At 35.6% G+C, this 24,866-nt stretch overlaps 1 protein-coding gene across 6 annotated transcripts in view; it reads right to left on the bottom strand.

Annotated features, from left to right (window-relative positions):
- Nucleotides 1–24,866, bottom strand: part of DIAPH2 (diaphanous related formin 2) — a 914,723-nt gene that overhangs the window by 451,679 nt on the left and 438,178 nt on the right. For all 6 annotated transcript variants that reach the window (XM_063703105.1, XM_063703103.1, XM_063703104.1 and 3 more), the window contains one exon: nt 7,008–7,137. In XM_063703105.1, the coding sequence (XP_063559175.1) occupies nt 7,008–7,137 (130 nt within the window). The remainder of the gene's footprint in view (nt 1–7,007; nt 7,138–24,866) is intronic.

Below are 24,866 nucleotides of genomic sequence, written 5' to 3'. Positions count from 1 at the left end.
CCTTGTTTCTCCTCTCAAATTTACAGTGAACACTAATTTTCAGACTGTTACTCTCTATTTGTCAACTTCCCACAATGTCTTACTTTGAAATATGACTGCTGTACTAAAATGATATGCAATTAACTCAATTTAATAAGCATTTATTAAGCACTTCTATCTCCCTTCCAAGAACTGACCAGGCAGGACCCTGTTTAGCTTCCAATATCAGGTGCATTCAGGTTGGTATGGCCATAGATTGAACCCCTCCGACTGAGGTGCTATGATAGCACCGAGATTGTAAGGACAAAAAGAATACAGTCTTTGTTACTAAGAAACTCAATAGGAGGTACAGATAGAAGCAAATAATTAAATAAAAAGTGCAAATGTGGTATGTGCTCTATTACCAATAACGCTAAAGGGCTGCTGTGACACAGAGAAAGGAATGGTTAATTCTGTCAAAATGGAGCTAGAGAGATTATGGACAACTACAGAGAAAGTAGCATTTATACTTCCAGTAAGTTTTTTATTTGGTCAGCATCTACTTTCTATATGTTTTCCAGTATGTGAGCATGAGTCTTTGTTGCATATTTTCGACCACAAAGGAGGTAAAAATGTGGATGAAATATATGTAATAACTCTAAACAAGGTCTCCAAATGTACATGGACTCTACTGCCCAGCTATGTGATCGTGGGCAAGTCCTTTATCATTCTGCATCTCAGTTTCTTCAACTGTAAAATAAGTTTGGATGAAATGTCATCTTGGGTCCCTTTTAGCAGGGACTAGATAATCTCTAAAGCTTCAACCAGCTGTGGAGTTTCTGGAATTGTTTCGTCTTTCTTCTTCCCCCCAAACTTTTTAACTTTGCTATTATTTTACTTTTTTCTTTTATATAAAAAAGAAATACTACTATGGAATGAATCCATAGATTTTCCCCTATAACATTGCCTTTAATCAGAACTTCCATTGTTATTAATCCCGTGAAAAAGTCAGAGTGGATAAACAGCTAATCGGTAACTAACATGACATGGAAACATGGCAGATATCAAAAGGTATAGTTGATTGTTAAAATTATAATAATTTATTTAATTCATAAAAAAGTTAGCACTGTTCAGAGGAAACTTAACTAGCTTTTATCTTGTAGGATGGCACCAATTTAACTGAAGTGAAACCCATTTTGGATTTATGCAAACCTCAGGATAAATAAATGCCTTCAAATACATTAATATAATTTCCCCCTTTTGAATAAAATAGCTTTAATTAAACTTTACTAACCATTTGGTTTAATACCTGGAGTCAACCTATAAAACAGGAGTGGTTTTAAATCAAACAGTAAAAAATCCTTAAAGCTGAAAATTAAAGTGATAGCCACAGGGGGAAAAAAAGACATCAAATATGTCTAGTAAACCAGCAATGTTTTATACAATATATATCTATTAGATATAAGTTTACATATGTACATATACATACATATATATAAACTTTAATCATTGGGGAAAAAATAATTGTGGTTCACCAAAAGAAAAAAAAAATTCAATGTTTTAAAGGCATCAAAGTCTCTGTAACAACCATTTTCTTTCTCTAAAGACTAATTGGTATGCCAATCTTGAATGAAATGACCCACAGATTTATAATTTAACCAAGAATAAAATGACAAGAGCAATGTTATTTTATTAACTTTACTGGTAATAAAGTTACATTATACAATTTGCTTCTGAACTTCATATGGCCTATGACAATGTTTAAAAGGAAGTGATATACTCTCTTCCCTCACCTTGCCTACTTTCCTCCCTTTTCCCTGCAATAGTCACTAACTAACTGAATAACAAACTAAATAAATAAACAAGTAAACTTAACCCAAAACAAAACTGCTCTGTAATTCTTCAGGCAATGCTTCATAAACTTTTCCCACCAAAGAACCCCTAATGGAAGAGAAGACTGAAAATACTCCTGTAGGGATCTGCTACAAGTGGGAAATTTCTTTGAAGTCATCTGTTTTATTTTAAAAATTAATGTGGATTTTGAATTCTACTCCATAATACATATCTGTTTTAATGTAAAAATGATGTGTTTTTCCCCACTATCTTTGAGCTACAGAGGTCTAGAAAAATATGCCAAGTTTATACCATAGTTTTGCATTTTCCAAGAAGCACACAATTTTAGCAGCTTAGCTTTACAAGGAATAAATGTAATTATGATATGATTTTTTCCATGGAACCCACATACTTCTTTCTTTTTGTTTGCCTTTCACTTCAAGGTGATTTTTTTCCCCTTTGCCAGTAATGTTGATGCCTGGAATTTTAGTACTGAACTAAAATAAATTTGGTATTTGCTATACCACACAGAAAAGATCTTACTCTATCAAAGTAGGTATGTGCGTTCTAATAACACAAAAATATGGAAAAAGATATTGGTAGTAATCAAGTTGATCTTTCAATATTAGCTATATAATTCATTAACTGAATTAGTTTTTTCTTATCTGTATCACTCCAGTTTAAAAAAAAAAAGACAATCTTTTGTTTTTGTTTTTGAAGAGAAGGGGATCATTTTACAAGGAGATAGTCCATCATCAAATAAAATGAATTATATAGTGTTGACCTATTTTTGTTTTTTGCTATGTTATACACAGTCCTGAATGTGATAAAGTGTGATTCAAACAGGGCTGAAATGTACATTAAGTAAACAAGACAAGTTAGACTCAAATACCAAGGAAAAGTATTTAAATATAAATAAGAGGTAATTGGCTTGACCTTTTACAATGCTTTGTTTCTTCCTGCAGACTAATACAAAAAGTATTTTCTCCTAAGGCTTTAGTTAAAAAAAAAAAAAAAAAAAAGGAAGAAGAAAAAGGAAATAGATTCTGAACAGAGATTTGGCAAATGACAGTCAGTTGTCTTAGAGTACAGGGCAGGTGAAATTTCCAGCCAGGGGATGCAGCATGAAATCGTACACAGAGACAGGATTATTATAAAGGAATAAAAATGGCTCAGGAGACTATATGTCTGGGTATACTGAAATGAGAACTAGGAGGAAATGAAAGAGGGATGCAAGCAGGCAGAATGTGCTTAAGATCTTTTTGAGTTGAGAATTCTCAGTCTGAATTTCATAGGGAAAGAAAAATAACTAGTCAAAATAATTTGAGAGTAGGGATTGCTATGGCCCAAACAGTGATATAAGAAGAGGATTTTTGGCAACAGTCTTTTGAATACACTGGCAGGAAGAATGCACAAAATCAGGAATGATCAAAATAGAGCAGAGAGATTTCGCTCTTGAAATGGATTGGAAAAAGGAAGTTGGTGATATACAAAAAATAAAAATGAAAAATAAAATAAAGAAAAAAATATATAAAAGGATTTACCAAAAGCCCAGGAATAGGAAACAAACAAATAGAATTGAATATAATACATACTTACTGAGACTGGAGGAACTATAAGATATTTTATGATTGTTCCCTTCTAATAAGACAAAAGAAAGAACTATAATATCCTTAGTGGTATATCAATACTACTACTACTACCACTACTACTACTGCTACTACTACTAGTAGTAGTAGTTCAGCAACAGCCGCATACTTACTATGTGTCAAGCATATACTATAAACTATACCATTTTACTGGATGCAATGCCTATGTTAACTAATTTAATCTCATTGTTATTATTCTTATTTTACAGATGAGTAAACAAAATCTTAGAAGTTTAAATTATTAGCTCAAATTATAGAACTAATAGGTAGTAGAGCTAGGATTAGAAAGTTATAGTGTCAGGCCTGGCGTGGTGGCTCACGCCTGTAATCCCAGCACTTTGGGAGGCCAAGGCGGGTGGATCACAAGGTCAGGAGTTTGAGAACAGCCTGGCCAACATGGTAAAACCCCGTCTGTACTAAAAAAGTACAAAAATTAGCTGGGCATGGTGGCGTGTGCCTGTAATCCCAGCTACTTGGGAGGCTGAGGTAGGAGAACTGCTTGAGCCCGGGAGGCAGATGTTGCAGTGAGCTAAGATTGTGCCACTGCACTCCAGCCTGGGTGAAAGAGCAAGACTTCGTCTCAAAAAAGAAAGAAAGAAAGAAAGAAAGAAATTTATAGTGTCTAACTCAAAAGGCTGGGCTCTACAATCTACTTTTGTCAGTAGCAGTAGTGGCTAAAGTGTACAAGATTATTGAATATCTCGCTACATAACTATATAAAATATATATATATACACGCTATATACACATATATAAATATCTATATATTCTTAAGTTTTTTATTGATACATAATATTTGTATACTTATGGGGTACATATGATATACTGCTACATGCATAGAATGTGTAATGACTAAATTGGGGTGTTTAGGGTATCTACCACCTTGAACATTTATCATTTCTTTGTGTTGGGAATATTTCAAATCTTCTCTTCTAGCTATTTTGAAATATGCAATATATCATTCCTACCCACAGTCAATCTATTCTGCTATCAAACATTAGGACGTATTATTTCTTTCTTTAATTTTTTTTAAGAGACAGGGTCTTGCTCTGTCGCCCAGGCTAGAGTGCAGTGGTGTGATCATAGCTCACAGTAGCCTCCTGGGCTCAAGGAATGCTCTTGCCTCAGCCCCTGCAAGTAGCATGAAACTGGCTAATTTTTAAAATTTTTTGATGGGGGTGGTCTCACTATGCTGCCCAGGCTGGTCTCAAACTCCTGGCCTCAAGTGTTCCTCCCACCTCAGCCTCCCAACTAGCTGAAATTACAGGTGTGAGCCATTGCACCAGGCCAGAACTTATTTCTTCCACCTAACTGTATGTTCGTACACAGTAACCAACCACTCTTCATCCCCCTACCCTTCACCTTTCCCAGCCTGTGGTAAGCATCAATCTACGCTCTATCTCTACGAGACCAACCTTCTTAGCTCCTGCATATGAGTAAAAACATGCAATATCTGTCTATCTGTGCCTGGCTTATTTCACTTAATTACCTCCAGTTCCATCCATGTTACTTCAAATGAGAAGATTTATTTCTTTTTTACAGATGAATAGTATTCCATTGTGTATATACACCACATTTTCTTTATCCATTAATCCATTGATAGACATCTAGGCTGATTTCATATCTTACCTATTGTGAACAGTGTTGCAATAAACATGGGGTACAGGTATCCCTTTGATATGCTGATTTCTTTTTCTTTGGATAAATACCTAGTAGTGGAACTGCTGGATCACATGTAAATACCTATGGTTATATATAACATATATATAACTGTTGATTGAGGTTTATATAAATACCTGTTGATTGATATAAGTGTGTGGTACATATTTATTTATGTATAGTAAATATATTACATATAAATATATATATTTTCATGTGTGGCACTGTGTGTGTATATATAGATATATTATTGACATACTTCTTTCCAAAATGTTGTAAAAATTGATTATACATGTTGAACAAAGAAAACTTAGAAAAAAACTCTGGTAGAAGGCAATCAAAAAGTATTAATAGCAACAAAATGAGCTAATTTAATAACTGGTCTTTTTTGTGCTATATATATATATATATACATTTCAAATTACAACACAAATGTTTAAAATGTTATTATTTCACATTAGCCACATGTTAGTAAATATGCTTCTAGTCAGAAAGCTGTATTTTTAAATCCGAAGATAAATTCTTTAGAAGAGCTATTACCAGAAAGTTGCCATTATAGTTGTAATTTGTGTAATTTTCCATCATATTTCACAATTTTTTGAAAACAATGAAAGAAAATAAATAATACAATATAATCATAGTTTGTCTTTTTGTGTTAGTTTGCTCCTTGGACCACAAAACGATACAAACTCGGTAAAATTAAAGAAATATGTTGAGGATTTGATTGACAATACCCAACTGGCTGAGATGACCACTGCACAATGTTATTCAAAGAATATTCTGGGTTTTATAGATTCACTATTTTTAACTTAAAAGGAAACTAACAGGTTTATATGGTTTGTAACAAACTTGAGAAACATATATGAAGTCCTTACCAAAAGTCCTTAGAGTTACAGAATGAAATTACTTCAGTGTAATTTCAAGCATAAGATTTATGGTGTACTTCTCTTATCTAAGAGGGAAAATGCACTTCTTCACGCACATAATCTCACCTTCAGCAAATGTTTCCTTAATCTTCTTTTCTTTCACTTTTCAACCTCTTGCAAAAGTAGATAATACTTACTGACAAAGCTAATTACCCTGAATTAAAATCTCAGAGACATTTTTGTTTCAAACATCCTGTTCCTCACAGGAGCCATGGCTTGTCTATTCTATCCCTTCAATGATGCTGTACTGCTTACCACATCAAGACTAGACTCCTTAGCCTGACACTGAAGTCTCAGAGATACCTACCTTACTGCTCCAGCCTCAGAGTCAACCATTCCCTTCTCTTGTCCTAAAACATTCTGCCACTTTGCCTTGCTCATGTTGTTTTCTCTCTGGAAAGCAAACCTCTTTTCCATGTCTGTAAAACCCTAACCTCATATTTCACCTTTGACCTCTTCCATGAAGCCTTCTCTTATCTACCCATTCAAGAGTACTTTCCTCCTCATCTCAGCTACAGGACATTATCTTTTCCTGCAGCATTTCTCACATGCATCCTTATTTTATAACACATTTGTGTGTATGTATATATACACACATTTTTCTCATTTACTATATTTTAACCACACTCAATCAAAAACTCTCACAATCATTGTCATATAACCAAGAGCCCTATAGTATGGTTCCTTTGCAAACAATATCCACTTAAATGTTTATCAAATGAAAGTACAAACATATTATCTGATCAGAGAAATGAAAGCTTTAATAACGTAGCAGTGGTAAAAAAAAATGATGTAAGACAAAATAGGTTACTAAAATGCAGTATGCTGTCAAATATAAGCTAATGGAAACTATTTTCCTGCTTTTCTTTTATCAGTAAACAAACAAAAAATACTTTTATGAATAATGTTTACAGATTCTTTAATCGTTCCATTTAAACCATATAGGCAAGAAATAATCTCAAAGTAGTTATAAATCAATTACCTTTGCTTGCACTTTCTACGTGTTCCAGTTCTTCAGGAAATTTTAGGATATCTCGATATTTTTCCTCACAAATGTCGGCAATAAAATGCAAAAGGGTTGTTTTTTGATCCGCTGATTTAGTATCTCTGATCTGGAAGAAAACAACAACACATTTTTTAGTAATTTTTTAGTAAATACTTTTTTAAACAAGTGAAATGAATGAATTTATTATAACCCATTTAAAATGTTTTTAAAACTTTGGGGTAGGTTCTTAATGTGGTCTAGTAGCGGTGCTCTAGATTTTAAAAGGAGCTCCATATTTTAAAAGCAAGTAAGATGACCAATAAAAGTGCCAAATTAAACCTTAATCTGTATTTTCAAAGATGTCTAAATTATTGTGGCAAAATGAACTATTCTTTTCATGAGAAGAACATTCATTTAAGTATTGATAATAGCCCAAGTTATTGTGTGCTTATTTTATCATCATTCTGTTCTTTGCTTTATTACAAAAATATGTTCTTAAAAGTTAGATTCATTTGTGAGATTATATTTATTTCTAGCCATTGTTGATGTAAATTAATGTAAAGAAGCAAGCACATTTTATCCTCCTCTACTTGCATGGACCATCAGAAAAGAATTCTCAAGGTTGTGCTTATACTGAGTTATTAAAAAAAATCTCACCATACAATCCTGATAATATGAAAAATTTTATTTGCTTACATATTGTATTTCCTTTTCAGACACACAACAAAAGAGATGCCACAGTTAGAATGGTAAAAATCTTTAAAGCATAGGACACACAAAAAAAGAAAATCTAGTGCTGCAATATAATTCTCGTACTAGACTAAGCTGCAGATAAAATCAAGGATTTACTTAGAAACAAAGCATAAATACAGCATAAAGTATCAAGTTTTCTCATTCTATTGGATGTTATAATTCTATAATCCTTAGATGATGGGTTTGTCCACTGATGTTCATACTGATTTGGAGTTTTTAGCTTTAAGGATTACTCTGTTTAGAATAAATGAGTATTTTTCACAAACAGGTTTATGAAAAGGCTGTACAGGATATTTAGGTAACAGAGTAAATTAATCCTTATTGTTTTAGTGACTAAGAAAGAAAAACATAGCATTTAATAAATCAGGCCCACACTGGATCTGTTTTGTTCTACAGGTTTTTAACAACCATTTGCATCTCAATGATGTAAACAACTTAGAAGAAATATTAGTCTCAAGGTTCCAAACAACCAAACAGCCACAGGAGGCATAATGTTGATAGTTCAAGAGGTCACAATGATTTCTTTCAAAATTTCGGGGATTACTTTATCCCACATAGGAAAAATATTTAAAATTTTACATTATCATGCTGATCCACTAAACACTTTTAAGTACTTTAAGGTAGAAATGACACAACTCAAGGACAAGCTGAAAGAACAAAAAGCAACACAAACCTCAAGGGCAATTTTTCTTAAGTAATGATAGCAGCTGTAGAGGAATCAATGGGAAACTCACATTCCTAAAGAGAGGTCTTTACCTGGGATTACTGTGTGATGTGTTTACAAAGTGCATCGTTTTTAAGAGTATGCCGGATATTCCAAATAAAAAGGAAATTAACATTTTCTTTTTCCTTAGAAGTTCACTAACTACCTAAATCCTAAAATTGTGGAAACATTAAGTGCTTAGAAAAAATTGCAGGTACATCTTCCCAAAGGAAAGGAAATTCGTATGTATTTTATGGACTCTTTGGAGTCATAACATAAATGGAGACAAAAACAATTTTTTTTAAAAAAAAATAACACAATTCAAAACAACAAAAACCCACCTAGTTTTTTAGGACATCAAATTGTACAAGTACATTATAGTTTACAATAAAATGCACATGGCTAACACTGGAAAGGAAATATAGAAACAGAAAAATAGCACTGTGCTCATATGTCAATTTTATGGGTGATTTTTTTTCTTTGTCACATGTGTTAGATTGTTTTGTATTAAAAAACATTTCAGTTTTTGGCATGCATACTTATAAGTGCTTAATTTTCAAAAATTGTATTTATTAATAAATATTTATTCAGTATCTGCTCCATTAACAATTTAATTTGTTACAAAATTTAGAAGAGTTAATGGTTACATTTTAAAAAGATAAATAAAGCACAACATCAGTTAAATGTATTAGTATCTTTGATGAAATGATAAAGACTTTTAGACAGACTATGCATGTATTTCTTTTAGAATCATAATATTCCCTTCAAAGCATGGGCAAACATGGCCAAATGTCTGTCTTGTCAAGTTGAGAAGTATCTTAGTTGGTCTGGGAGACAAGCTGCTTAATGTATTGCAATATTTGTTGTTTTTTTTAAAAAAAACACACAGAGACCATTTTAATGGTTCAAACTGGCAGGAAATCACAACAAATGGGTGGTCTTTTAAACCTTTCTCTATGTGTGAGAGGCCTTAGACCAATTATTTAAAATATATATATATAATATTAAAATATAATGGAAAATATTTTTTACTTATTGAAGCTTAATTACTTTATATCATGCCTTCAGTCTCTCTTACCAAGTCTATGCCATTCACACATTAGCCATTGTATCTCTCTCAGGCCCTATCGTGTTGTTCAATGTCAGCACAGAAGGCAACTAAGAACATCAGTTCTACTGGTTAAAGACATTTATCCAATAATTTGCTTTTCTAAGTGTACTAGTTGGATATATACATCTCTTGGGGTAGAACAAGATTAATCTAATCTGATTATGTACAAGTCATTTCCAAAGTGTTTGAGTTAGTTTATTAAGAAATAGAATTGATTTCCATTTGATAGCTGTTTAATATGAAATCATGTTAAAATTTTACATTAACATGAAATATCCAATTAATAGTTGCCTAGATTGCCTAAGTCTTAGTGGTGGTTATACTGTACGCATTTCAAGGTTTGCTCTAGCCAGAAGCAAAGTGCCTTTTTGCATCCCTGTATGTGTTTTTCCTCTCTCCAGCCATGACAGGTAGGGAGAGACATATATGACTTATTTTTATAAGATGCAAAAGGATGAACAAAATGGTCACTCTACAATCTTCTTTTATATATCTTCAAACAATAACACAAACAGCAGTTCTAGAAATGGGAAATATTTGAAAAAGCTAAAAAAAGTTTTATATTATTTTAATAAGCGCAGTTATCACTGGATGATAATGAAAATAAGACGAGTGAGTCACTGTATTAACTGATCAGGTGCAATCAGTTAATAAACCATATACAGCAATTTTAATTTAATCATCTGACCAATAAATGTTACACATAAAGATTAATAACTGAATTTAATTGAATTCTATCTACCTAATCTTTAATAACTTTCTAAAATGGTACATGAATACAAAATACCTTTAATAGGACACGTGTTTCTACAGCTGATTCTGATCATTTCTTTTTCCTAGTACACACAAATGCTATATTATGAAAGATACTACATATATTTTATACGTTCAAGTACATCTCCAAAATTTAGTTAGGTATACAGCAAAATTTCTCAATAACTAATTGACACATAAGAAATTTCTTTATTCCAAATATCCTCATTCAAGCTTCAAAACCTTCAGTCTTGCCATGTCTTTGAAATTGGGCTGTTTGAGTACACAGAAACCAGCACACAGCCAGAGAGCCTCAGCCAACATTTTAATGACCTACGTCAGTCACATTCAATCTTTCTGTGAAGGACCCCTTCTGTAGGTAATTTTCCCTTCTGATGAGATGTAAGCCTATTTCTTCTTGCTTTGTCCTCAGTGGGAACTGAAAATAACTGGTCACTATGCTGTACATAACAACCTCTCACAGTGAAAGTTCCCTTCTCATTCCCGTCCTGTTCTCCAAATAACCAACTGCAGTTAATTTAACCTAACCGCATAGATGTTATTCTTCAAATGTTTAATTTCTCAATGGTAATTAGAGTCCATTCAAAAGATCCATTGCAAAGGCTCCTGTCATCTGCTGGAAAAGAAAAGTTCTTGATTTTGCATACAAGACCCTCCCTTGAGCTGACCCTTGTCTACCTTTCTAACCTGCCTCCTGCTGCTGTCTGCCTGATTACAACTGCTTAAACATACCACGCAGTTTCATGCCACTGTGCTTTTGCACCAACAGCTCTCTCTGTGTAGACGCCCTTCCTTTTTGTTCCTTTTTATCCGCCAAGAAAATACCTACTCATATTTCAAGACTACTCAACTCCCATGTCATTTCTGAAGACTTCTCTATCTTAGAAGCAATTAATAACTTTTTTTGGCCATCTTCATTCACTGTAAACATTTCAACACAGTAGTCTCTCACACTCAATATGAGCTCTTACATGGCTAGAGACTTTGCTTTGGTAATATTTTTGAATCCATGGTGCCTAGGAGGATGTTAGAAAATACTAGATAGTCAATAAATGTTTCCGAATGCAGATTCTTCTCTTCTCTAAACTCCAACTTTTGTGGGCTATAGAGCAATACTCCTAAATTTAATTATATATATATATATATATATGTATATGTATAACTGTGTTTATATATGACCCCACCACACACACAGAGGTTGACTACAAAGGCCAAACTTTTCCAGAACACACATTTGCTAGAGTTAGGTGCAAGTGAATGATAGAATAAAGTTATAATTTGTCACTCAGGAAATGGAGCACTGTACATTTTTTTAGGGGAGGCAGGTTAGGAGCAAAGCAAATATGAATGGAGAAGTACATTCTTTAATCCACCGTGAGCTGAGGACTATGCTGAACACCAGGGATAAGAGATAAATGATGCATGGTACTTTTAAGGCCTTAAGCTTAGAATTTAGTAGAAAATACAAAATGATATAGAAAAGAAACGACATAGGAGAATAATTTGGTGGCAAATGTCAAAGACTGATACACTTAAAATGATAACTAGGGTATGTGTAGAAAAGACAAAAAAAGGGCAAATTCAAGAGAGATTGTAAGGAAAAACAGGATTTAGTCAGTGAATATTAAGATGAGGGAAAGGGAAAAATCAGACTCCAAAAGTTTTAAGTCCCGATGATTAAAAGAATGTTGTATCATGTCCAGAATAAGGGAAATAACTCTAGAGTGAACTGGCATTAGGAAAAGGATGGCAGCTCAAATTTTAAACAGAAGTGTTAGCTATGTGAAAATACACTATGAAAAGATGGTCATAACCATTCCATTCTCTTTGCTTCATTTTATCCTATATGATTTAGCCTAATTATGGTTCTTAAACATATATATGATCATGTCACTCCCTTCCTTAAAAAAAGTAAATGGTTCTTTACAACTCATATAATAAAATTCAAATTTCTAATCAGAATAATTATTAAGCATAGATTTTGGATTCAGACAGAACCAGGTCCGAACCTTGACCCTATCATTTACTACTTGTATGACCTTGGGCAAGTTACATGAATACTCCATGTCTCCGGTTTCTTATCTATAAAATGAGCATTAGATAAGCACCTATGTTCATAGACATGTTTGCAGAATTGAATAAGATAGCATATTATCATGGGTACCATCATCATCCAGATAAGATGTGTTGAGAGCCTACCTTAGCTTCTCATCACTATAAACTAAAAATCCCTCTGGCTCCTACTCTGTTGTGATCTTATCTCTAGCTATTATCCTCTCTCAAGTTCCCACACTCACTTCAGCTATGCTGGACACAAGTACAGAGTTTTCTTGTCTTCTTTGTTCACTTTTATATACTCAGCATCTAGAAAAGTGGGTAGCATACAATAGGCACTCTATCTGTATTTGTTGACTGCACAAATGGGTGAAGATTTCTACCCATTTACTTATGTTCCTCCTGACTGCACAAATGGGTGAAGATTTCTACCCACTTACTTATGTTCCTCCTGACCTTGGCATACTGTTCTTCCTTCATCAGGTGATAATATCCTATTCCTCTTTTAAGGGGTAGGAGAACCAACATTTGTTGCCTATCTGTCATGTGCCTATAACTCAGGCACTTTCATAAGTGCTTTTTTTTAAATCCTAAAATCAATTCAGTGAGTTACTTACGAATATGCCATTTTTATAGATAAGATAGAGCTCATAAGTTGTTTGATCTAGTTCCCACACTCAATAGGTGTTGGTGCCAGAACAAAGCATGGCAATTTATGCACACTTGGAATTTAAGATATACTTACTGGATTGAACTGTCATGGGTGATGAAGATGGTATGCGTGTGGAAAGGGAGGAGAGTCGTAGTTACTAGTAATAAGCCTTTCTCAACTTCCCTGAACAGAATTAATAAATTCTGGGCCAAGTGTGGTGGTTCACACCTCTAATCCCAGCACTTTGGGAGGTCAAGGAGCGGGGGCGGATCACCTGAGGTCAGGAGTTTGAGATCGGCCTGGCCAACATGGTGATATCCCATCTCTACAAAAAAACAAAACAAAACAAAAATTAGCCGGGCATGGTGGCACATGCCTGTAATCCCAGCTACTCAGGAGGCTGGGGCAGGAGAATTGCTTGAACCCAGGAGGTGGAGGTTGCAGTGAGCCGAGATTGCGCCACTGCACTCCAGCCTGGGTGACAGAGCAAGACTCTGTCTCAAAACAAAACAAAACAAAGCAAAACTACTAAATTCTGTCTTTGTTCTCCTATAGTGGTTTCTATATACTCTAGTTACAGCACTTATTCCACAGTATATAATTTTGTGTACACAACTAGTCTCACCCACCAGATTGTGAACTGCTTAAAAATGAGGACTATATCAATTTTATTCAGTAAATGTTGAATGAATAAATTCTTTAGACAGGCCAAAAATAATTAGAGCTGATTTGATGTTAATCTCTGGTGATCTTCAAGCACTGTTCGAATACAGTGCAAAGGATTCAAAATTAAAAGGAATGGGTAGTCAGAAAAAAGAGGTAATGTGAACGAATAATTTATTCCAAATATTGACTGTGGATAATAACCAGATAATACAGGAGGTAGCAGAGCTGGCAGCTGGAAAATGGTGAGGTTAGTGACAAAATTTATTCTAATTATTGTCCCGAATAAGTTCAGCATAATTAGGCTTGAAGGGATCAGGCAACGGAAGAAATAAGAATGAAAAATCAAGAATTCATGAGCATTTGCTACTTTATTGGTTCTCAATCCCTGGTCCCTGGACCAGCAATATCAGTATCACCTGGGAACTTGTTAGAAATGCAAATTTGGGGGCCCAACCCCAAATCAACTAAATCAGAAACTCTGAGGGTTTGGTCCAGCAATTTGAGTTTGAATATACTAGGGAAAAAATTCTGATACCACCTCTAGGTGATTCTCATGCATGCCACTAGGGAGACACTAGGCTACTTTCAAATAAATTTCCAGGGGAGAAGATGCTTGGCAATTGTCTACAGCTTGCCTAGGTCCTCTCACAACTGCTTTTACATATAAAAAGTTGAAGTGTCAACGTGTTTTCAATGCTTAGTATCAATTTAAAATAAGAGAGAATTTTTTTTTTTTTTTTGCTTTTTATTATTGTTATTTTATTATTACTGACTTGGCTGTCATAGGCATCTCAATGAGATCAATTGACTAGATATTTCTTTTTTTTATTATACTTTAAGTTTTAGGGTACATGTGCACATTGTGCAGGTTAGTTACATATGTATACATGTGCCATGCTGGTGCGCTGCACCCACTAACTCGTCATCTAGCATTAGGTATATCTCCCGATGCTATCCCTCCCCCCTCCCCCCACCCCACAACAGTCCCCAGAGTGTGATATTCCCCTTCCTGTGTCCATGTGATCTCATTGTTCAATTCCCACCTATGAGTGAGATATATGCGGTGTTTGGTTTTTTGTTCTTGCGATAGTTTACTGAGAATGATGATTTCCAATTTCATCCATGTCCCTACAAAGGAAATGAACTCATCATTTTTTATGTCTGCATAGTATTCCTTGGTGTATATGTGCCACATTTCCTTAATCCAGTCTATCATTGTTGGACATTTGGGTTGGTTCCAAGTCTTTGCTATTATGAATAATGCCGCCATAAACATATGTGTGCATGTGTCTTTATAGCAGCATGATTTATAGTCCTTTGGGTATATACCCAGTAATGGGATGGCTGGGTCAAATGGTATTTCCAGTTCTAGATCCCTGAGGAATTGCCACACTGACTTCCACAATGGTTGAACTAGTTTACAGTCCCACCAACAGTGTAAAAGTGTTCCTATTAAGAGAGAAATTATCTAGCAATTTGTGGCATCTGAAGGACAGAATTGCTCTAAGTGTTCTTGATTAATTCACATAAAAATAAGACTGATTGGTATCATAACCTATCAGCTACCTATCCAAAAGTAGATGAGACAAACAGTATGCTCCATGCTGTGAAGATTCCAGATACATTGCTCTTCAGTGTTCTAAACTGTCCTTCATCCTTCACCTAAAACTGTATTGAAAAAATACTTAAATGCTGCTATAGTATGTCTTGTCTACTACGTATCATCAGAGTGATGGACTAGATAACCTAGCAGATTATTCATGCCTTCCAACTCCTGCTCAAGCAAATCTGCATTGTTGCTTAGATATTTACTCAGAAAGTTTGAATCAGATTCTGAAATTGTAAGTTGCAGACATCGGGTTTCAGTGCTTGCCATAAAAGTTCTTGTATCTAAATAACCTAATGCCTTGCTTGACCTCTATGCCAAACAGTTTACATGTATGAAATCAGACTATGGTGGGTATATGTAAAGAAGACAATCAAGGAAGGAAGCTTCATTCCTGCTCCATGGCCCTGGCATATGCTGATACCGCATTTCATTTGTCATCATACTCATTTCGGGTTGAAGACCAAGAGTGAGAATGGGGCTAGGTTCATATGTTACCATACATTATATAGGAACAAAGCAGGGACCTTGGCTCCCTGTCCCAAAGCAATCCTGACCTCAATTGCAGAGTGGCACAGAAAACAGTTCTCTTGGCCGGACGTAGTGGCTCACGCCTGTAATCTCAGCAGTTTGGGAGGCCAAGTTGGGTGGATCACTTGAGGTCAGGAGTTTGAGACCAGCCTGACCAACTTGGTGAAACCCCGTCTCTGCTAAAAATACAAAATTAGCTAGGCGTGGTGGCACATGCCTGTAATCCTGGCAACTTGGGAGGCCGAGGCAGGAGAATCACTTGAACCCGGGAGGTGGAGGTTGCAGTGAGCCAAGATCCTGCCACTGCACTCCAGCCTGGGCAACAAGAGCGAAACTCCGTCTCAAAGAAAAAAAAAAAGAAAAAAGAAAAAACAAATCAGTTAGTTCTCTTCTGGAAACATGCAAGAATGTGTGGGAGGAGCACCTGGTTTTCTTGCATGAATTGCTGTAGAGCGTAAACTGCTCTGAGACAAAAACTGATTTTTGCATAAAGAGTATAAGAAATGAAGTAGTAAAGCAGCATGGATATCACTAAAGGAAATGTTTCTGCACACATTAACGGAAGACTATCTTTAAAGCATATTAAAACTTAAATGTGAGATAAAAGTTCAAATCTATAGAGTATCTGAAGGAAGCCCTTTTGGATCTCCCCCCTTTCCTTTTGGATTTACATGAATGGCCACATGAACTTCAGCAAACTTATCAACAGGTGCTGTACTAAGGAAAAAAAAATTGCCTAATCCTTCTGTGTCAAGGAAACATTCCTAACACATAGCAACATCACACAATACACATATATAATTGTCCTTGAAAAGAAATACTGAAACTCAGTGAAGAGATCTGGTTGAGTCAATGGAATAAAACCATCTAAACCACCAGTACAGTCATATAATTCAACTTTATTTCTTTTAGTGAAAATTTTCATTAATCATGGCTTCCTTTTTCCCTATTATATTTGTATATTCATGGAACAGTTAATATTTAAGCAATCATGAATGCTCCAGTGCATATCAAAATAGCTACTACTGCTTGCCAGTCTTGATACAGCACAAGAATTCTAATGTTAGTCTCCTTTATTTAAACAAAATTAAGTTCTGTGCCCTCTGCCAAGGGTTGTTTACAAATTATTGCTTTCTTTAATACCACCACACACTGCAGTAACATTGAAAAAGATAATGTATTTTTAAAGATTGCAATTACCATAAAGACATTAGTTCTGTAGCTATGACCGGACAGGTTTAATACATGTTTTCCCAGCTTTATTTCTAAATCTGTCACCAAAAATGCTTTTCTGGGCACTACATGACTAGGGCTGACACTAATTCAGCCAAATGTAATTTACGGTGGAAAGAGGTCTTCATCCTTTATGTAGGCCTGATAGTCCCTTTTTTACACCCTTTAGTTTGGTATTATAACGATATTTCCAACCAAAAGGAAACAGATAATATCAATTGTATAGTCAAGCAAATTAAAAGTTTCACACTTGTTAGCCTAATTTATGGTAGCAATCTGTGAAAGGAGAGCTGAAACTTGAAACCATAACAACATTAAATGGAATAAGGATTCACCTCAATTGCCACCTTCCGGACCAGCAGGGCATTTGTGCTGCTAAGTTTCTTAGACAAGACAAATTCTGTTTCCTGTCCTTCCTGCTCCCCTTCTCAGCATTTTCCCTTCTAGCCCCACTTATCCAAGGAGAATGACCTGCATGTGCATTAGCCTGCATTGCCAGGACCAGTGGCAAATTAACCATCATTTGTACTCACTGGTTTTAGGAAAGGCCAGAATGAATTAACGAAATATATCTATGCAAAGAAAAGCTGTTCTGGTACTTTCATATGCTTTTAATCATCCTGTCTATAGTTGGCTTACCAAATAAAAATTCTTCTGAGAATAGTTTTAATAAAAATCAAATTATTTAAATTGGTATAGAAATAGTTTACAAGTATGAATGTTTGTTGGTGTTAGATGGTTTCTTCTCAGACATGGGTTAAGCATGTAACTAAAACTTTTAACTTTTATTGTCATGAGCATTTTACTTAAATTGTTTTATATGTATGAGGTTTGAGAGTAGATGGAATAATTTTTTTTTTATGTACATAGCTTCAGATTGTCACTAGCACCAAAAGAGTCCATAGGACCCATTCGCTCTGTCTATACACTGTAGATAAATAATAAATCGCATTTAAAGGTTTTAACCTTTAATAAATGGCATTAAATGGCACTTAACATTAGTGATTTTAGCTATTTATGAAAAACTTTGAAGGTCTAAGACACAGAATATTACAAAAGCATAATTAGAATTCAGTACTGAAGAGCAGCTGTTTAAGAGTGAGGTATTTAACCATGTTGATGTTTCTAGCTATATTCATCCATGCTGTATATTAGTTGACCATATAAATATTATAAATTTTAGGCATATTATCTCATCGACCATTTTCAATATCTGGTTTCCATTTTTTTTTGTGAGGGAATCACTGTTTTGGATATAATTACAGATAATGCTGCTGTGAACACTTTTTTATTTATTTTTTTTTTGAGACAGGATTTTACTGTAACCTAGGCTGGAGTGCAGTGGCATGATCACAGCTCACTGCAGCCTCCCGAGTAGCTGTGACTACAGGCAGCCACGACCATACCGTGCTAATTTTTGTATTTTTCTGTAGAGATGGGGTTTTGCCATGTTGCTCAGGCTGGTCTCAAAATCCTGGGCTCAAGTGATTCACCCGCCTCGGCCTCTCAAAGTGCTGAGATTACAAGCTATATTATCTGGGCTGCTATCAAACTCCTGGCTTCAAGCAATCCTGCCTCAGTCTCCTAAAGCCCTGGGATTATAGGTGTGGGCTACCATGCTTGCCTTTAACCATGTTTAAGCACATAGTTCAGTGAGGTTAAGTGCATTCACACTGTTGTGCAACCATCACCACTATCCATCTCCAGGACGTTTTAATCATCCTACACTGAAACTGTTACCCATTAAACATTAACTCCCCATCTGCCTTATCCCCCAACCCTTGGTAAACAAAGACTTTTTGTCTCTACAAATTTGACTATTCTAGGTACCTCATATAAGTGGAATATATAGTATTTGGCCTTCTTCATATGGCTTATTTCATGTAGCATAACATCACGGAGATTCATTCATATTATAACATATACCAGAGTTTCATTCCTTTTAAAGGCTGAACAGTATTCCATTGTATATATGCCATACTTTGTTTATCCATTCATCACTCAATGGACATTTGGGTTGTTTCCATGTTTTGGCTACTATGAATAATGCTGCTATGAATTTGGTATGCAATCATCTGTAGTCCCTGCTTCCAATTCTTTTATGTATATGCCCAGAAGTGGAATTGCTGGATCATATGGTAATTCCATTTAATTTTTGTAGTAACTGCCATGCTATTTCCTACATTGGTTGCACCATTTTACATTCCCACCAGCAATGTATAAGGGTTCAAATTTCTCCACATCCTTGCCAACACTTGTTGCTTTCTGTTTTCTTGATAGTAGCCATCATAGTATGTTTGAAGTGGTATTTCATTGTGGTTTTGATTTGCAATTTCCTAATGATTAGTGGTGTTAAGTATCTTTTCCTGTGTTTATTGGCCATCTGTTTATCTTCTCTGGAGAAATATTTATTCAATTCCTTTACCCATTTTTGAACTGAGTTGTTTTATTGTGGTTGAGTTGTGGGAGTTCTTTATATATTCTGGATATCAATCACTTATCAAATATATTATTTACGGATACATTCTCCCATTCTGTGGGTTGCCTTTTGTTCACTCTGTTGATAGTGTTATTTGATTATGTGATCATTCTTGTATATGTCTCCAGGGTCCTTACCTAAGAGTTTATCTAGTGTATACACTAGAAGGGGCACTTCTGTGCATGGTTTAACATTTCTTGATAGTACCAAATTGTTTTCCAAAATGAATTTAGCAACTTATACTCTCACCATTAGTTCTCTTTGTCCCTTATTCTTACCTCTACTTTATATTAACAGAATTTAACATTTTTTGCCAGTCTCATGAATATGAGATATCTTTTAATATATATTCATATATTCCAAATATGAAATCTATCATTGTGGTTTAATTTAATCATAAGTATGAATGAAAAATGGTAGACGGCCAGGCACGGTGGCTCATGCCTGTAATCCCAGCACTCTGGGAGGCCGAGGTGGGTGGATCACGCGGTCAGGAGTTTGAGACCACCCTGCCCTATATGGTGAAACCTCATCTCTACTAAAAATACAAAAATTAGCTGGGCGTGGTGGTGTGCGCCTGTAGTCTCAGCTACTCGGGAGGCTGAGGCAGGATAATTGCTTGAACCCAGGAGGCAGAGGATGCAGTGAGCTCAGATTGCACCACTACACTCTAGCCTGGGTGACAGAGCAAGACAAGAAAGAGGAAAGAAAAGAAAAGAAAAGAAAAGAAAAGAAAAGAAAAGAAAAGAAAAAGAAAAGAAAAGATGGTATAGACACTTTGAAAAACAGTATCTCTTAAAATTAGAACTATACTTTCCATATGACCCAGGATTCCCACTCCTAGGTATTTACCCAAGATAAATGAATTTATGTCTTATACATAAATGATGATAGCAACAAGTATAAAAGAAAATTTAGAAACAACCCAACTGTCCATCAGCTGATGAACAGATGAACAAAATGTGGCACAGCCATACAATGGAATACTACCTCAAAATAAAAATGAACTACCAATACATGCCACAACTTTACACTAAGTGAAAAAAGTCACTAACAACACAAAGTAACACAAAGGCTCTATTACTGTATGATTCCATTCATATGAAATTCTAGAAGAAGGCGAAACCATGGTGATTTAAAACAAATCAGCAGTTGTCTCGAGCTAGGAGTGGGGATCCACTGCACAGGGGCATGAGGAAACCACACTGGTTGATTGCAGTGGAGGTTCCAAAGCTGCATACAAACAACAAAGTTCATCTAACTGTATGCCTAAAGTGAGTAAATTTTTTGTTCAGATGGGGTCTTGTCAGAGGCATGTGAACCAGAGCAACTCCATCTTAAATAGGAGCTGGGTAAAATTAGGCTGAAACCTACTGGGTTGCATTCCCAGATGGTTAAGGCATTTGAAATCACAGGTGAGATAGAAGGTGAGCACAAAATACAGGTCATAACGACCTTGCTGATAAAGCAGGTTGCAGTAAAGGAGCCGGCCAAAACCCACCAAAACCAAAATGGCGATGAGAGTGACTTTTGGTTGTCCTCACTGCTACGCTCCCACCAGCGCCATGACAATTTACAAATGTCATGGCAATGTCAGGAAGTTATCCTATACGGTCTAAAAAGGGGATGCATGAATAATCCACCCCTTGTTCAGCACATCATCAAGAAATAACCATAAAAATGGGCAACCAGCAGCCCTCAGGGCTGCTCTGTCTATGGAGTAGCCATTTTTTATTCTTTTACTTTCTTAATAAACTTTCTTTCACTTTGCACTGCAGACTCACCCTGAATTCTTTCTTGTGCGAGATCCAAGAACCCTCTCTTGGGGTCTGGATCAGGACCCCTTTCTTATAACAGTCTCACTCTGTCTCTGAGGCGGAGTGTAGTGGCGCGATCTTGGCTCACTGCAACCTTCACCTCCCAAGCTCAAGCAATCCTCCCACCTCAGCCTCCCAAGTAGCTGGGACCACAAGCACGCACCACCCCACTCAGCTAATCTTTTCTATTTTTGGTAGAGATGGGGTTTCGCCATGTTGCCTAGGCCAGTCTCGAACTCCTGAGCTCAAGTTATCTGCCTGACTTAGCCTCCCAAAGTTCTGGGATTATAGGCGTGAGCCACCACACCTGGCCTAAAATGAGTAAATTTTATAGTATGTCAGTTAAAAACCTCAGTAAAGTTACTACGAGAAATTATAGGTTATGTTCAAGTCTCTCTTGACCATGAATACATTTTACTTCTAACAAAATAACAATACAACAAACGAAGTCCTAAGAAGATGTTTTAAGAAATCAACGAGTACCCTAGCCTTTCTCGTACACTTTATGAAAGCTGAAATTTGGAAGCATAAAGTGATCTGAATGGGCCAGGCTGTGATTGATGAAATATCCTGGGAATCAAGCATGTCCATCTGTCCCCAAGTCTTTGAATATAACTTACAATACTTTTCCACTTCCCTCAGCACAGGTTTCTAAGTAGAGGATTCTGTTTTAATATGTGTATCTAGCTAGTTGCTTAAATCTGAATATTGAGATCCTTTCCCTAAATAGCCTCTGAAAAGCTTATATTTCCTCATAGTAGGTTACTTGCATCCTGGAGTGATCCCTCATACTGAACATTAAATAACAACTTTCTTCATTCTTATTTATCTAGACAATCTCATGATATCCTCTGGCAAAAAGGAAATTATTTGACTTTTGTGACTAATTAGTGAATTGGGAGGGGTACAGACATACAATAGTTATAAGTAGTACCATTATACTATTGTTTTTGAACAGGTATTGATTTTATCCAAAAAATTTAAAATACTAATATTTAACTATATGTAGAAAGATGTTAGGAACTTGAGAAGCAGTTTTAAAGATACTCTTATTGTAGCATAAAAGGGAAGACAGCATTCTGATAATTCAGATTTAAAATTCAAAAAAGAATAAAAGATAAGAAAATAATGAATGGCAAGGCTTTGTGCTTGTCCCCATGACGGAAGGCAGGAAAAGCAAAACTGAAGACATTGTTTGGGGAAGAGAAGAAGAGTACATCTTGGAAATGGGGCTGGAATTGTTTTTTCCTTCCTTTCCAAAGAAGTGGAGCTTTACAGTATAGATATCATCTAACAGAGTATGCACTTTCTTGTCTTGTGGTTAGTTAGCCAGCGTTTATGAGCAACATAATTTATTTTTCATGTGTGCTATTATATAAAATCCATTTGCCTGTCCCCACACACACTTCTCCCTGTCTCTTGCTTTAGCATTACAATGTTCTATATCTGGCACCTAGCTCATAAGCTCCTCAAGGACTGGAGATGTATGTTTTACTTCTCTTTATCCCCGCAAAGCATCTAGCACAAGGTTCCACAGAGGGTAAAGGCTCAATAAATGTGGCCAACTTGCTGCACAAGTACTCACTAAAAAGTCGTTAAATGTATATAAATAATCCTTAGATTCTCTAAAATTATCACAGAGCTTTATTTTAGTATCAACTGCTACTTTATAAACTTCCTTCCATGGACATGAGCTCTCCTTGTTAAGGTTGTGCAATGCCTTCACTAGGAAGGCTTCATTTAACAGGAAAATCAGCTTGTAAGATGACTGGTCAAACTTAGTCATGGTAGCTATGTTTTTGGAACAGTCTCATACAGGGTCAAAATCTCCTTCGAACAGAGCTTTTATAGAATAAAAAAGCCTTTGTTTTCAGACTTACTAATTATATTCACTAAATGCCATTCATGTTGTCAACTTTCCCCTACTGTGAGAATTACAAAATCAGTCATAAGATTATACTCAGAAAACGACTATAGCAATTCACAGAATACTAAGCCAGCTGGGTTCATTTAAATCCTCTATGAAAACAGTCTTCATGGTGAACTAAGTAAGACCTACAGCTAGTTCCATAAATCATCATTTTTTGTCTGCTCTAGCGCTGAAAATGCTTATTGCTGCTCCTGATATATGGGGTATTCATCAAGAACAAAAAAAATGTATTTTTGTTAACTAGAGGAGTATTCATCTCTGCCAGTTATACTATTCAACCATTAACTGTATCTATTATTGTTTAGTCACAATGACTTCAACAAGTATAGCTGTGACACAGCATTAATTTGATTATTTTGTATTACTGTATAAGGATAATTTTTTTAAAATGAAAGAAAATACAGATGCATTAATTTTCTTATTTCCTGAAAATGTATCTGTATTTAATGAGTCAAAAACTAAGCCATAGGTGAGTTCTCTACAGAAAACAAATTATACCCTTCATTACAGTTCTGTACACAAATATATATGGTTGACTTTTTAATGCTTATTATTGGTAGAAGATAAGGAATATAATTTGGTAATTCTTAGTTTGCATTCTTTTTTTTTTTTTTTTTTTGAGACGGAGTCACGCTCTGTCACCCAGGCTGGAGTGCAGTGGCATGATCTTGGCTCACTGCAACCTTTGTCTCCCGGGTTCAAGCAATTCTCTGCCTCAACCTGCCAAGTAGCTGGGATTACAGGTGCCTGCCACCACGCCCGGCTAATTTTTGTATTTTCAGTAAAGACGGGATTTCACCATCTTGGCCAGGCTGGTCTTGAACTCCTGACCTCGTGATCCACCCGCCTCGGCCTCCCAAAGTGCTGGGATTACAGGCCTGAGCCACCGCGCCCGGCCAGTTTGCATTTTTCAATGCTGTTTATGAGTCAATTGATGTATACAAAGGAACATTTAACTCAATCCTGTTTCTCTCTGATTATCCAATTGTGAAAATCACCCCAACCCTTCTCACTCTTTCATTATCTTTCTCTCATTCTGTGTCTCAATCTCTCTGTCTCTGTCTATCTCTCTGTCTCTCCTACTCAACACCCATATGCACACACACCCTTTTTGGCTTCGTCTGGCTCTTATTTTATTTTCCTTGGTCCTTCCCCTAATACAAAACTTTCAAAAGTTGAAAACTCTTCCATAACAAAAAGGTCATGTGTTTGCAGAGGGGTGTATAATAACGAGGCATTACTAGTACTCGAGGCAAGTATGTCCCGTATATATACATATATACACCTCACAGCAAGTTATCTAGATATCTAGGAGGCAGACATAACTGTAACATATAAGTTAAAATCAGAGATAGCAGCATAGGCTTCACAATATTAATAATCACAGGTAAAGGGAGGTTGTGTGTGTGTGTGTGTGTGTGTGTGTAATAGGCAACAGAAAATTTTAACATACATAAGAATAATAGAAAAAAATCCCATGAGTCTCCAAAGCAGTCAGTATTGACAAGGAATACTAATCAAGTCTGCATCAGACAAATTACATTTA

This window comes from Gorilla gorilla, chromosome X, assembly GCF_029281585.2.
Source record: "Gorilla gorilla gorilla isolate KB3781 chromosome X, NHGRI_mGorGor1-v2.1_pri, whole genome shotgun sequence".
Classification (NCBI taxonomy): Eukaryota; Metazoa; Chordata; class Mammalia; order Primates; family Hominidae; genus Gorilla; species Gorilla gorilla.
The sequence above is the reverse complement of the archived record's forward strand: the minus strand, read 5'-3'. Positions and strand labels throughout refer to the sequence as shown.